The sequence below is a fragment of the Barbus barbus genome, assembly GCF_936440315.1.
Source record: "Barbus barbus genome assembly, chromosome: 20".
NCBI lineage: Eukaryota > Metazoa > Chordata > Actinopteri > Cypriniformes > Cyprinidae > Barbus > Barbus barbus.
Window position 1 is genome coordinate 16,117,631 of NC_136748.1, and position 15,635 is coordinate 16,133,265.

Below are 15,635 nucleotides of genomic sequence, written 5' to 3' on the forward strand. Positions count from 1 at the left end.
TTACAACGCATTAACAAGTCATACCTTAAAAATTCACCAAGGACCCCTAGTGGTCCAGGTCTCTGGTTGAGAAACATTGACAAAAGATTATCAAAACTGATCCATATTATAACTTTGCATCAATCATTGTAAATTTGGCAGGACTCGGGACCAAACCAAAAAGCCCAGACAGATAGTGTGCACCACGGTGAACTCGTCAGTGGTCAGCGTGCGCGTTCATGTACGCAGACAGCGCTTCGCCGGTTGCCACGTCACCCTCACAGTCGTCACTGCATAAACAGTAAAGATGGCGGCGGCCATCCGGGAAAAACAGACAGGTTTGTTCATACGTTTGAAACAATCGGTACTGTTAATATAACTGACATTAATGATTTTCACGCGGTTTTTAAAACGTTTTTACTTAAAATACATACAATAATACCGAATGTCACAGTCGTGTCAGTGTCGCTGAGGATGCTAACGGTGTTCATCTAGCAGCTGGTTAACATCAGATGAATGGACGATTATCCTGCTTGACAACATAAAGAAGCACTTGTGGTTTTGATAACTGTATATAGCTAACCAGCTCGTTACTGAAATATACGGCTATCAACATTACAGAGACCTGTCATAAGCAACCCACGATATCAATTGACATGCTAGCTGAAGTCGCTTAACGAAAACTAGTATGCTTATTATTTAGTGGTACAAAACAATCATGATCCTTATGTTACGTGGATACTGTTTTATACTTATTTATTTGTTTTCTGTGGCTGACATTGTCCTTAATGGATATTGACACTTTCTGTGCAACTGCTACAGTAAAAAAAATAATATTCGTCTTTATGAATTGGCAATATATGATTTGTTGATTAAAATAGTGTGTTTATTCTATATAAAATACACAATTTTAAAATAAAAAAGTATGAATGAAAAAAAAATTCTGGTCAGATCCTGCCCACGCATGTAGGCTTCAGTGATTTTATTAAATTTTTTTTAATAAAATTATTTTTATGCACACACGCAAGTCTTTTGAAACACAATCAAGTAAATGAATCTCAAAGATAATAAATGATTTTAAGTAGTGATTGAAGTGATTTAAAATGTTGATGTATTATATTTCTATGATGTTCTCAGCTGCTCTGAAGCGAATGCTCAACTTCAATACCCCACCTTTGAAAAACACAACAGCTGAGTCGGTATGGAAGGTAAGGGTGCTTGACACACACCTAGGGGTTTTCCCTTCTATTATCAGTTGTTGTTGTTTTTTTTTTTAAATGTGACTCAGTGATGCTTTTATAATTATAATTTGCATAAACCTTTACCCTTTGTTATTCTTGTTAGGTTCTTATTTACGATCGCTTTGGCCAAGACATTATATCTCCCCTGCTGTCTGTGAAAGAGTTACGGGACATGGGCATCACTCTGCACCTGTAAGGATCTCTAAAATGTTGTTTCTTAAAAAAAAAAGAATAAGTAATAATTGATTTGAATGATTGTTTGCTTTTTGTTTGTTTCCTCTAGCTTGTTGCACTCAGATCGCGACCCCATTCCAGATGTTCCTGCCATTTACTTTGTAATGCCCACAGAGGAGAACATTGACAGGATATGTCAAGTAAATATTTTCACTAAATAACTGAATCAGTCTTTTCGTCAGTCCTGTTCCATGACTGATCACACTGTTTTAAAACTAATAGATGAATAAATGTTCACTATCACAGGATCTCCGAAACCAACTATACGAGTCCTACTATTTGAACTTCATCTCTGCAATCTCCAGAAGCAAGTTGGAGGACATAGCAAGTGCTGCTCTAGCAGCTAATGCTGTAAACCAGGTGACCAAAGTAAGTCAAACACATTTGTTCATAATGAATGTTACGTTAGTTATAAATTTGATTGTTTGCTAGAGTTTTTAATTAAAAAATCTTGTTTTTGCAAGCTCTGTGAATACCTGAAGAAAGGCAAATAACACACTGCTTGTATTTATTATACAGTTCAAATATTAAGACTGTTCTGTTCCTCCTCAGGTATTTGATCAGTATCTGAACTTCATCACACTTGAAGATGATATGTTCATTCTCTGTAACCAAAACAAAGAACACATCTCCTATCATGGTAAGCTGCTAGAGTGGCTTGAAGTATTAGTTTCATATTTGTAATTTGAATGCTATTAATGCTACTACTGTTCTGTGCCCTCAGCAATCAATAAACCAGATATCATGGACACAGACATGGAGGCCATAATGGACACAATAGTGGATAGTCTCTTCTGCTTTTTTGTCACTCTTGGTAAATAATGACAGAGTTTTAATCCTTCCATGCATATACACTGCTGTTCAAAAGGTTTTTTTAAACCTTGGTGACTTATGCTCACCAAAACTGCATTTATTTGTTTAAAAATACAGTAATATTGTAAAATATTATTACAAATTTAATAGTAATAGTCAGAAATCATTCTAATAAGCTTATTGTGAGAAACATTTATAATTTTTATCAATGCTGAAAACAGTTGCATAATACATAGAAACTTCAAAAGTACAGAGTTTATTTGAAATTGAGATCTTTTCCTTTCACCTTGGACAATTTATTGCATACTTGCTGAATAAAGGTATTAATTTCTTTTGAAAAAGTTTTGCTGAACACAAGCTTACAGCAGTAATGTGCAATGACTTACGAGTTAGGAACATTTATTTTTAAATATTTCTGTGCCACTATCTGCACCAAATGAAATAGCAGAATTAATGATTGATGATTCTAAACAAGATTCCCAGTCACTCCATCTGTCTTCCATTGTTTGGCCAAACAGGTATTCCCATCAGAGCCACAGTGTTGATTACACTCTTTAAGGGAATCAAACAACAAGTGGTTTACTTATAGTTATTTATATATTAAGCTGCCATTTAACATTCAAAAAACCTTATTCACCTATAAAGATGCTTTATCACAAAAATGGAAAATACTTACTGCAAGAATGTGCTGAGAGACAATCCATTCCTCATATGGAGATGTTCACTGCTTTTTAATCCACCTAAAATCTAATAAGGCAACGTTCTTTCATGGTACATGAAGTAACTGTGAAAATTATAGATTGACGAAGACTTGATATTTAAGCAAAATTAAAGAGCAGGTTTATTAATAATAATTATCATATTACAACCATTAGTTTAACTCTCAGTTGTCATAAAGAGCCACTGGGTGGCAGAACCTTCCTAATATTGTTTTGTATAGTGCTCAAAGGGCAAAAATATTTAGATAATGCTTTGAATATTTAAGTTACGTCTATTTACTTACTACCTGATTACTAGAATTGTATATGACAGAAACGTCATAATTCACATTAAGTGAAATGATCAAGCCTGTTGTATTGTTTTTGAAATGTGATTTTGCGTGTCTTTGGAGCTTGTGAGCAGATATTTAATGCTCCCTCCTATTGGCAGAACAGTGAGCTTTCCTGTTATCATAGGTGCTGTCCCAATAATCCGATGTCCAAGAGGGAATGCTGCCGAAATGGTAGCCGTGGTAAGAGACTCAATGCTCTTTTTTTTTTTTTTTTTATGTTTCTCTGATACTTGCTTTACGACTAGTCTTGAGACACGTTTGTCTTCTGTTTGGTAAAAAGCAGTTTATGAATTCTAGAATAGAGTGTTATAGAATGGTTTTGGTCAGTTGATTTATAACCTCAGCTCCTAATCTCAGCTACTAATCTCTGCATTATGGTGCATTTTTACATTTCATAGTCTGTGCACAATGTGCAAACTGATACTGTAGCTTAATTCAGTTTCACTGATGGTACAAAATTCCTCTTTGTTCCGTATGTGGGATTCAGTCCAACCTCGGCTCACTTTCAGTGCCGAGCTTTTAGATGATTAGTTTCAGCAAAGGAATGTCTCACTTGTAATATAAAACAAAATTAACACCGGCCGCTCAGTTTATTGGATTCATTTAATTTATACATATTGTACAACTAATTTCTACTGGAATATTAGTAATGTTGATTTAACTTTTTTTTTTCTTTTTTCTTTTCCTCCTCAGAAACTTGACAAGAAACTGAGAGAGAATCTGCGAGACGCTCGTAACAGCCTGTTCACCGGGGACACCATGGGCACTGGCCAGTTCAGGTGGAGCAAAAACACACTCACAGTCTCGCACACCTCCATACAACTGATTTTAAGAGAGTATGCATATTTGTAATATGCTATAAATCTTTGATTTTAATATTATTGTATACACCTAATCCAAGACACAAATCCCTACAGATGGATAGAGGGATGGATAGATGGGTGAACAGTGAGCTAGATAGATAGATGGATAGACAGACCAATAGATAGACAGATAAGTAGATAGTCCTATACTGTGACACTTTAAGAAAGATCTAGAATGTAGAGAAATGTTTTAGTATCAGGCCATAAAAATATCCCTTCTTTCTCTCCACCACTCCCACAGTTTTCAGAGGCCCCTGTTTGTTCTTGCCGATCGTAACCTGGATCTAGCGACTCCTCTCCACCATACATGGACGTATCAGGCTCTTATTCATGATGTGCTGGTGAGCAGAACCTAAAATAAACTTGCATGACCCACAATTAATTCATTTCTCCTTTTTTCTACTAGTGTTAATGTAATTTATATCCCAAAATGGAAACTGCAAACAGTTCCAAGTTGCAGCATATGGAAAGATGAAGCTATTGCAGTTATCATACGGATGACAAAGGGGTTTCATGAAATGTGGAATGCTGGGATGCTTTTTGTGCCAGTGATCATTAATCCTTTGGGTATTTTTTTCCACTCTCCCAAAAATGCTTCTGCCTCAATATCATCTAAGTTCTCTGAATGGCAGCTGTACTCTGAGGGATTTTATTATGTATTAGTAAAAGCTGGCATATATGTTATTTTAGGACCTGTATTGTGTTTTGATTCAGTTCTGTTGCCTTGCCTAACTGATATATCCCCTATATCAGGACTTCCACCTGAACCGGGTCAGTGTGGAGGAGTCTCAAGGGTCAGAGGCCAGCCCAGCTGGAGCACGACCAAAAAAGAAAAACAAGAAGAGCTATGATCTGACTGGTGCTGACAAATTTTGGCAAAAACACAAAGGAAGGTAAACATCTACTGTTGGTAAAACTCATGTATCCAAATGGAGATAATTGTTGTGCATTAACAAATGTTTAGTGGTGGTTTTTTTACTTCTAGTATTCTGAGTTTAAATCTTTTGAACTGATGACTGTGCAATTAATATGTCTGATGTAATTTATGTCTAATGTCAATTAATATTAATATATTAAAATTAATGTAAGTGGGGAAGTCGTGGCCTAATGGTTAGAGAGTCGGACTTGTAATCCAATGGTTGCGGGTTCGAGTCTCGGGCCGGCAGGGATTGTAGGTGGGGGGAGTGAATGTCCAGCGCTCTCTCCACCCTCAATACCACGACTGAGGTGCCGTTGAGTAAGGCACCGAACCCCCAACTGCTCCCTGGGCGCCGCAGCATAAATGGCTGCCCGCTGCTCCGGGTGTGTGTTCACGGTGTGTGTGTGTGTTCACTGCTGTGTGTGTGCACTTTGGATGGGTTAAAATGCAGAGCTCAAATTCCGAGTATGGGTCACCATACTTGGCCGTATGTCACTTCACTTTCACTTTCATATGTCTGATGTTGCTATCCAAAGACCTAATTCTGTCTTAGTTTTGATTAAAGGGATAGTTCACCCCAAAATTAACATCTTGTCGTCATTTACTCACCGTTGTATTGTTCCAAACTTGAATGACTTAAATTTTTCTGTGAAACACAACATTTTTTTTTTTTGTTTCATTTTGTTTCCATACAGTGGAAGTCAGTGGGTTCAAAATGGTAAATTTTTGTGTGAGCTATCCCTTTAAGGACATTTAATAAACCAGCTATACTTTCAAGCATGTGTATGTTTGATAGGAAATCATCCCTAGTTGTCTTAATTCAGTCAAATAGTTTGTTAGATGTCACAGTGTTTGTTAATATTTAAGAGCGTTTGCTAATGGTATTTTATATTACTGCTTTTTTTTTTTGCAAATATCAGTTCTGTGTTTGTTTCATTCCTGCTTTCAGGACTGTGTCCAGCAGTTTATACAAATTTATTTACAACAGCTTAATGTCATTTATTTTTAGCCTCTTCAGCATGGAAAACATTTAATTCATTTCTGTTCACCATTTCAGTCCATTTCCTGAGGTTGCAGAAGCCGTGCAGGAGGAACTAGATACATATCGAGCTCAAGAGGATGAGGTTAAACGCCTTAAGAGTATCATGGTAGGTTAATAAGTCTGATGTTAAATTGTACATGATGGAACTGTTGCATGCTGGTTAACACAGACAAATGTGGTTTTCCTCAAAAGGGCTTAGAAGGGGAAGATGACGGAGCCATTAGTATGTTGTCAGATAACACTGCCAAACTTACCTCAGCCGTCAGGTGAGAAGTTCTTCGTAAAAATTAAGTAATCAAGAATTTTTGTGTGAAGGGACATGATGATGTATTGAACTTGTTATTTATCTACGTGCACATTAATAATGATGGATATTTTTTAAATAAATTAATGCCAGAAATATCTTTTAAAAGCTTAAAATTCCGATAAACTTCTAAATAATTGTTAATATATAATTATAATATATTACAAAATTTTTTATATTTAGATATATTATCTCAAAGACTTTTTAAAATGTCAAATCAAAGATTTTCTTGGTTGACAATAGCAGGTGATTTGTTGATCTGTCCCATAAAAAAAGTGAACCCATCCTAAATTAAGTTTTTATTCAATTGTATGAAGTATATCCTGATGTATTCTAAATTCATCCAGTACTTGTCTCATATTTCAGAAGAGCTGTTTTACATATGAATTAGTCATTGTACCTACCGCTGCACCCCTGCCTGACCCTACACATATAGAGTAGGATAACAACCTGCTCCTCTCTCTAAACAGTTCTCTTCCTGAGCTCCTGGAAAAGAAGAGACTGATTGACCTCCACACCAACGTTGCCACAGCAGTTTTGGACCACATCAAGGTCAGTGCTCCATGAGAAAAATGTTTTTCATCTCTTGGATTACATCTTCTCAGCACATTGTATTATTTCTGTGAGGTTCAGCAGCATATTTCTCTTCTAAATTTCCCTTTCTGTCTTTAGAGCCGTAAGCTTGATGTGTACTTCGAGTATGAAGAGAAACTCATGAGCAAGTCCACACTCGATAAATCCCTGCTGGACATTATCAGTGATCCTGATGGTGAGTCTTCCTTGTGTTAAGCATTCAAGGCTATTGATGTTCCATCTTTAAGGCCTTTTTGGAAAGGATTATTTTTTTATACAGGGAGGTCGTTAATTACCAAAACGTTTACTTAATTTTAATCCTGTCTTAATTGGCCAGGTCAGTGTTTTTTCACGTCAGTAATTTTGACCTTTTCTTGTCTTTTTATTCTCATGCAGGTAAGGATTACAGTAAGGCTGCACAATTAATCAAAATAAAATCAAGATTGAATCAAATCAAATCAAAGGAGCTCGGCTGGTAGTGAATGCTGCTCCACAAGAACTCATCTCTGAGTTTGGGTCACTTATTAACGTGCATTTGGGAATGCAACAATGCACTAATTATCTTCCCATACTTGTAATAAGAAGCATTTATAAACTGATAAGTTTAAAGGGCTTCCTTCTAAAATAAAATCACAATGGTTTGATTGTTGGAAGATTGTAACAAAAAAAATATCAGTATTGTAATTTTACAGTTTTTATTAATTTTCTTAAATATAAAATTTTATTATTTTACCTTGAGATTATATTAGTGTTTTATTTTAGATGTTATTTAGTAATAATTATTACTATAATTTTTTTTATAGTTATTTATTTATTTATTTTACAAACTGCATTTTGAATAGAAATTGCAATATTTATAAGAAAAATCGTGGTTTGAATTATTATTTTTTTCCTAAATCGTGCAGCCCTAGATTTTATCTTTTATACAGTTCCCTGATCTTTTATACAAAGCCCACAGATTATAAAATCCCAACTGAAGTGCAAATAAATAACCTGTTGGTACTTTACCATCTGATCATTGGTTGAGCCCTGTTAGAATCAACGCCAAAATATGCACATCCGTGACTGCGCATCATTTGAATTTTATGCTACCAGCACAAGATGCTACAAACCAATAATAATAATGCTAGGTAATAGAAATAATATTGATGATGACAATAATAGGATCTTTGATTAATTTGTGGCTTGGCAACCATGGCAATCGACACATTCTGCCAGACAACACCCCGTAATTGTGGTAAAATCTCTGTAATGCTTGGCCTCAAGTGGCTTATTGCTTTAATAAGCCTTGACTCATCAGCTGCTCTTTGAGCTTGACCGTAATCCAAACACCACTATATCCCTCAAAGGATGGCATACTGCCTTACTGTCATAAAATTTTGTTTTACCAAGAACAGCCCCATCCTGAGAGATCAAACGAAACTAATTGAAGGAGTAACTCATACCCCCTTTCCCTAATGAGAGCCTATTTCAGCCCTCGTCCTCATCCAGTCATTTTTCCAGCTTAGTGGACTGAAATACATCACATCCCTAGGGGGAAGCGGTCTGCTTTAAAGGCTCTCTGTGATGCTACCACAGGATGAGATTTGTTTTCTCTCCTGCCAGCATTGTGAGGTTTCAAGAGGACACAGTTTCTTGATCTCCACAGGGTCCTCTGTAGGTTCATGGGTTTCTTATGAGTACACAGGAATGGCCACTAACTATAATGATAATGATCAGTTATTTTTCAAGTGTTACAGTGCTTTATTGTTCCGATGAGAACAGTGTTTGATTTTCTGATCATGTTTCAGCAATAGCGAGGACAAAAAACACACACTAACAAAATCTAGTTGTTCCGGAATTTAAAGTAACTGTGTGCATTTACATGATGACTGTATAAATGTTGTTCTTCTTGATAGCGGGAACAGCAGAAGATAAGATGAGGCTGTTTCTGATCTACTACATCACTTCCCAGCAGCCCCCATCTGAGGTAAGGCCCCACACCATGGTCACGAACAAAGAGTACACTACAAATAGTTATCATGGTCAGCTATATCCTGTAAGAAACTTCAGATCATAGCAACCTTAAAGGAACCGTCTGGTTTCAGTACAAGTTTAGTAGAAACATTTGTGGCATAATATTGATTACCACCCAAAAAACTTGTTCATTGTTTTGTTTAAAAACAGCAAAAATCAAGGTTATTGTGACTTACAATGATAGTCATTGGGGCTAATTTTAAGGGGGACTTAAAGTGTGAATCTTTCTTTATTTTTTTTTTTTATTTTTTTTTTTTTTAAAGCACTTGCATTAACTGTTCTGTTAAAACATCTGTATTATTTGAGCTGTGATTTCTAGTGGCATAATGTTGAAGTAGATGATATTGGATGTAACTTTGCACAGAAAAGCTTAGTTTTACGTCTTGTGGCTGTACTAGTGAAACACCGCTTTAACCTATATTTTTCCTTCTTTTAGAAAAAAAAAAAAAAAAAAAGGCTGGACAAATGGAAATTAATTGTTGTGGTAATCAAAATTATGCCCCAACTGCTATCGACTTAACTTAACTTGTACCGAACACAAAATCTTCTTTTAAGAGTCTTAGATAAATAATCCTTAAACGTAAGTTTGAGGTTGACCGTGGTGGGCTACCCTGATGTGCGCTTTCGGTAATACCACAATTTATTATAATCACTGGCAAATGCATGGATTTCATTGTTTGGCAACACATGGAGCCAAAAACATTCTGTCCATTCCCTATGAAGCTCGGCCCGGGTTCTTAAACTGTATTTTCAGACTCTGTCTTCAAAAGCCTTGTTGTTCTTTGGGACACATGCAGCGCAGATTTGAGGAACACGGCCAATTATTATTACTCTTGTACCTTGATAAAGCAGGATTGTTCAGCTCATGGCAAGATCTCTTTTGTGGGATGTTACTTAAACGGCCATGCAAATGACATTTTTGAGTTCTTGTGTACACTTCCGAAGGGACGGACCCTTGGGACCAAGCTGGGATGGACCATGTCCAAGTGACCAGATTTCAACCCTGGAGAAAGCGCACTGGCCTGTGCTGTGGGCAAGAACTGTCATTCTCTATTATGTTTATCAGTGCAGGCTGTAAAAGCTTTGACTTTCCACGTCTTTTGGTTATCCTTTCTTTCATCTGTGTCCTCCTGAACCAGCGTAGGTTATTGTTGGCTGAGCGTTTGCTTTAACTCCAAAAACAATCATTTTGTTGTTTGTTTTCTGAGGCTGTAATGAGGTTGGTGACATGAAAACAGCCCTCTCACTCATGTGGTATAGATCACTTTGTCTCTAACAGGAAGTAGAGTTTCTCCTTACCCTGATGAATGCTTATGGCTTGTGAGCTATAAGTCATCCTTCATTCTATAAAAACAGATCCTCTTAAACTGTTGGATTTTGAGAGTTGAATAAATAAAGACATTTTGTTCTTTTCAGGCTGATCTTGAACAGTACAAGAAAGCCTTGCTTGATGCAGGCTGCGACTTATCCTCACTCAACTACATTAAGCAGTGGAAGTAAGTTCTGGCCATTGTAAACAAACACACCAAAACACAGTCACATTTGCCTAGTTACTACATAAAATTTAGTTGAAAGATGAGAACAGAGGTGCTGCAATTATTATAACCTGTTTTCCAGAGCTTTCACCAAGATGGCTGCAACACCAGCCAATTACGGGAGCAGTGGAGTGAAACCAATGGGGTATGAAGCTGTGACAAATTTAATTCTGAAAATATGAATCCTTTTGTTGATGCCATATGTGTTTTGTATTCAATGACCTGTCATTTTTCAGACTGTTCTCGAGGGTGATGAACACTGGCTCCCAATTTGTGATGGAGGGGGTGAAAAATCTGGTCCTGAAACAGCATGTAAGCATTTACCTAGGCTGTATCTAAGGACCAGAATATCACAAAGGCTGGGCTCTTTTTACTTAGTAAGCAACCACCCAGAACACCGCAGCAGCTGTATATTGATGTGAAAAACACCCAGCCCATTTAAGCAGCATAGCAAGTATTTCTAGTGTTATTTACAAATTCGCAGACAGCCTACTAAACCCATAGCAATGAGCTAAAATCACCTAAGAAACCAAGGAGCGGTGTGCTAAAAATACCAAGAAGAACACCCTAGAAATCGCAATGTACTAAAAAACACCCATATCAAATTATACTTCAGTTTCAACATAAACTTTTATTGTATGCAATGCATACAGCTGTGCACATAGCCTTTCAAAGTGCACTCCATATAAAAGTGTCTGTGAGCACAGGCGCTCAATAAATGCACACTACAAAGTTTCATCCTTGTCTAGTGTCTGCGTTGCTTCTCTTCTGAAGTCATGGCAGACTGAAATGTCTTTGTACTTTAAATTGGAGTTGCAGGCATCTCTTATCCCCTCACACCAGCATTTATCAACATGGGCTTCTGTTGTTGTTCCACATACCCTAGCAACATATACTTAAAAAAAACATAGTACTTTTGGCTTAAAAACCAGGACAGCGCTATAATAACACACTGAACACCTAAGAAACATTGAAATGATGTGCACTCAAGCTTCGTTGCTGCAACATTTGAAATGTAAGATTAGATACACTACCAAAAAAAAGTTCCTTAACGAATAAAAAATTATTTTTGGGGAAATAAAGGTGATGTATTAATGGTCAGTGAGTTTTTTTACTTCTGCTCCAACTTCTCTACTAGTCATTTTTGATATTGCGGTACATCTAGCTTTTATTTGATAAATTGATTGTGATGTTCCTTATTTCTAAGTTTCTTTAGATCAAAAGCATCTGGTTCTTTTTTGGGGTTTATTATGACTCTCAATTGTTTCTCTCATAGAACTTGCCGGTTACTCGCATCTTGGACAACTTGATGGAAATTAAGTCAAACCCGGTGAGCGTCCTTGTCTGTTTCTCCCTTTCGTTACATCCTTTCATCATCTCCCTCATAAGCACAAATATTAAACATGTTTTGCTGATATAATCGTATGAAACTCTTTCAGTAATAAAGAAGGATTTTGATTGTTAGCTAGAAGTCTAAATCTAAAAAGATAGTGTGTTTGTGTCCTGTGTGTACACAAGATTCTGTATTGCCAAGGCTGACTGCTTTACCTCCCACTGCGGATTAATGCATATGACACTGCAGCGCTATGGGACACTGAATTCTCCCTGAATGAGGCACTGAAGGGGCACTTTGAGTGTGCTGAGACCTCAATTCAGGCAATCTGAGCTGCACGGTTAATGCGACTGTCTCAGCCAGAGGAACACCTGTGGAGAGAGAGGGAGAAGGTTTCTAGTGAGTGAACCCGAAACACAATGTATTAATTTTCTAGGGTTGAGAGATTTGGAAGCAGTCCATTTGGGCTTTTCACCTTTGTGAGGCGGAACAAAGTTGCAAACCCCTCATGTGAGCAGCACTAGGGGACGTCTGTACAGCAGCTGAAGCTATTTCATCGATAATGGAATTGTGTTCTGCTACACTCGAGGATATCATTGTCTGCAAAATGTCTGTATATGAAGCATCAGGTATTTGAACACACTGCCTGTTGTCAAGTTATCATTGGATAGTCTTGAAGGAAAAATCTGCTTTGAAAATTTCTCCTGATGCTTTGAAATCAACTAACTGCTGGGACGGTGCGTGGGGAATGATTGATGCTGATGTTTTATAAATGTGGAATTGCCACAGAAGAGATGATGTGGCAAATCTTTGACAGCGCCCTCGTAATATGACTTCTAGGACTCCTCCCTATTTAGACGTCTTGAATCTCCCCAAGCACCCTTCCAAGAACTGTCCCAACGTGTTTTAAATATAAAGTGCTGTAGGGGAGACAGCTAGCTGATATATTAGCTCTTGCAATCATTCGTTTCTATAACAGCGGACTTTTAGCTTCCCCTTCTCGTTCCTTGACATAAAGACCTTATTTCCTTCTGAAACACCCTCAGGGTCCCTCTGATCTTCTCACTCTCAAAAGCTGGGGGTGGACAGATTGCTGTATCCCATTACCGACTGGAAATGCTTCCCCTTCATTGCCCATAAACTTAAATGAACATAACTGTATTATCATTTTCTCAGCTACTGGAATTTCAGTGCCCTGCACAATACAGCTGTTGTTGGGGATGCTGGCCGGCTGAGCACTACAGAGTCTCCTGCCTTCGCCGCTCGTCAGATAGTCCTCGCAGATGGGCCTGTGCGACAGGGTTGCAATAGTGTGTTCGGCACTCTCTATTAATATTGAGCTTCGCTACCCGACAAGGATAAACTGATAGCAGAAAAATCTGGAGCATTTCCCCGTTTGGAAGTGCAGCAAGGCTTTCTGTGAGTTGACGGCAAAGTATTTCTTCCCAGAATGAAGTATGCGCCAGGCCGGGCTGACTGAGGTCCCGTGGGGGAAGAGACAGGCTTGGCCCATCCGATACGGAGGATGAGGAAGAAGGAGGCCATTGGCCTCCTCAATTTGTGTCGAGATTTTTCAAAGCAGAGTGATGATAATCTTGCTTTTTTGAGTCAAACTGGAGGACATTTTACTGTTTGAGACTTCTTGAACCTTCTCAGACGAATGGTTGCTGGGAAGCGTTCGATCTTGATAAGCGTTTAATGTAGATAGATGAGGTGGTTTTTAAGAGATGGTGATGTGTGGAGGGTGCGCTGAGTGTTAATTCATCCTTAATTTACATACGCACTCTGTAATCCCTAATGTTATGTGTTGTGATTTTTGTAGGAGACGGATGACTACAGATACTTTGATCCCAAGATGCTTCGCGGAAGCGAGAGGTAGGAGACTAGGCTCTTTATATTTTCAAATGATACATCTCAGCGCTTGACTTGGTCCCACTGTATTCAAATATTATGTTAAAGGCATTTGATCCATGGAGGAATTTGAAATCACTCGTGTCTTTATTACATGCACATAAGGCAGTGTTGAAGTTAGGTAAATAACAGATCTGCACATCCTTGCCAAAGCTGTAACTTTCCACTCAAAATATTTAGATTATGAGAAGATCTGTCATTTTTTTTCTTTTCTTTCTACAACTATTGGCTATTTTTGCTCTCTGCCGGTGATGATGAATTAATCCTTACTGTTTAACTCCCTCAGCACCATTCCAAGGAACAAGAACCCCTTTCAAGAGGCGAGTATAAAACGCTGATATCTGATGGTTGTAATGTTGTACCGTGTGGATGTTGATACGTTGTCTTCATGCTTTGGCACCCATGCACTGTAACCTGGCAGGGTTAATCTATGGCACAGATAGCCTTCTGTTGCTAGTGGAGATTAGGCCTTGCTGCTGACAAAGTGAGCTGGAAGCCCAGAGTGTCTGAGCTCATGTCTGTAGGACGGCCATTTGAGTCAGCCTGTGAAATATTACCGGGTTTTATTTAGTACAGAGTGTTTGTACAGGTTGCATTGAAATTCACACACTATTGAGCTTGAACAGCTGATGACAGATTATCATTTCACAGGCCATCGTCTTTGTCGTTGGTGGGGGCAATTACATAGAGTATCAAAATCTTGTTGACTACACAAAGGTATGGTTGCACACATTTTGACATGTAAAATGTACTACAAGAACTTGGTTTGCTTATGAATGTAATGATTTCCTTTTCTACAGGCCAGGCAAGGGAAGCGGGTTCTTTATGGCTGTAGTGAGCTTTTCAATGCAGCCCAGTTAATGAAACAGGTATGATCACTTCCCTTACTGCATAAACCTACATGAAGTGCATTTCATAAAAAAAGGACTTTTAAATACAATGTTTAAAATGTCAGTTACCAGATAAAAATATAAATTCATTAATATGTTTTCATATACAATGACAGAATTTAGTGAAAAATCAGATGCTTCACAATCCATTGCTCTAAAACCCAACCGATTATCATTGAGTTGAAGGGAACAACACTGCTTTGAGTGTCTTGGAATGCTTTTTGCTGCTTGAAGCAAATCTATGTTGTACTTTGTCTCAACAACGTTGACACCAAGTCATAACGTGCCTTTCCCTCTGTAAATATTTTTTTAAACGTTTTGCCTCGGTTTTTTTTCCCACATCAGTTTCTTGTTAATATACTTTTACCCCTTTGCTCTGAGTGAAAAAGAGGGGTGTGTGTGTCTCCCAATTCTTGCTGTGGTCATGAACTTATACGACACTGAGTGTTTGCTGAACAATTATTCAGTAGTAATCCTGCTTTTGTTTAAATGTTGATGTGAGTATCAGAGCATTTAACGCTAAACCCATTAATTTCTCCACAGCTCTCCCAGCTTGGTCAGAAATAGGAGGAGCGTTGAAGTCCAGTTATCCACCCTTCTCAAAACTGGAATCAAGATCTCTTCAGTTGTACTCCATTAAAACCCTCTAACTTCAGAATCATTCATATTCCATGTACTTTATACTGTTTTCCTATACTATTTAATTCAATACTAAAGGTCCCCGACAATAAAGTCTTACGCACCAGTTGCATTTTGTTTTCTTTCTTTGAGTCTACTTTGAGTGGGTCATCGCCATAGATTTAGACATTATATGCCTCATCACGGGCTTACTGACGTCGGGTGAGTTCAACAGCAGAGATAAATGCCTTAAGTGGTTTGCTGACTGACGAGAACTGTCCCAAAAGTCTCAGTCTCTAAAGTCTTTAACAAG

General features: G+C 37.8%; 1 protein-coding gene across 2 annotated transcripts; it reads left to right on the top strand.

Moving 5' to 3' along the window:
- Window positions 1-218: 218 nt before the first annotated feature.
- Window positions 219-15,454, top strand: LOC306886645 (sec1 family domain-containing protein 1). Of its 2 annotated transcripts, none has more exons than XM_079443935.1 (25): window positions 219-317; window positions 1,117-1,187; window positions 1,324-1,412; window positions 1,504-1,594; window positions 1,701-1,823; window positions 2,007-2,094; window positions 2,179-2,268; window positions 3,443-3,498; window positions 4,012-4,097; window positions 4,423-4,522; window positions 4,935-5,074; window positions 6,158-6,248; window positions 6,335-6,408; window positions 6,917-6,998; window positions 7,119-7,215; window positions 8,918-8,988; window positions 10,452-10,531; window positions 10,653-10,715; window positions 10,807-10,882; window positions 11,847-11,900; window positions 13,726-13,778; window positions 14,101-14,134; window positions 14,466-14,531; window positions 14,615-14,683; window positions 15,248-15,454. In XM_079443935.1, the coding sequence occupies exons 1-25, from the start codon at window positions 287-289 to the stop codon at window positions 15,269-15,271; spliced, it is 1,899 nt and encodes a 632-aa protein (XP_079300061.1). In that variant the 5' UTR covers window positions 219-286; the 3' UTR covers window positions 15,272-15,454. The 2 variants fall into 2 exon arrangements, with proteins under 2 accessions (XP_079300061.1, XP_079300062.1); XM_079443936.1 differs by having other exon boundaries at window positions 253-317; window positions 1,701-1,814.
- Window positions 15,455-15,635: the final 181 nt, after the last annotated feature.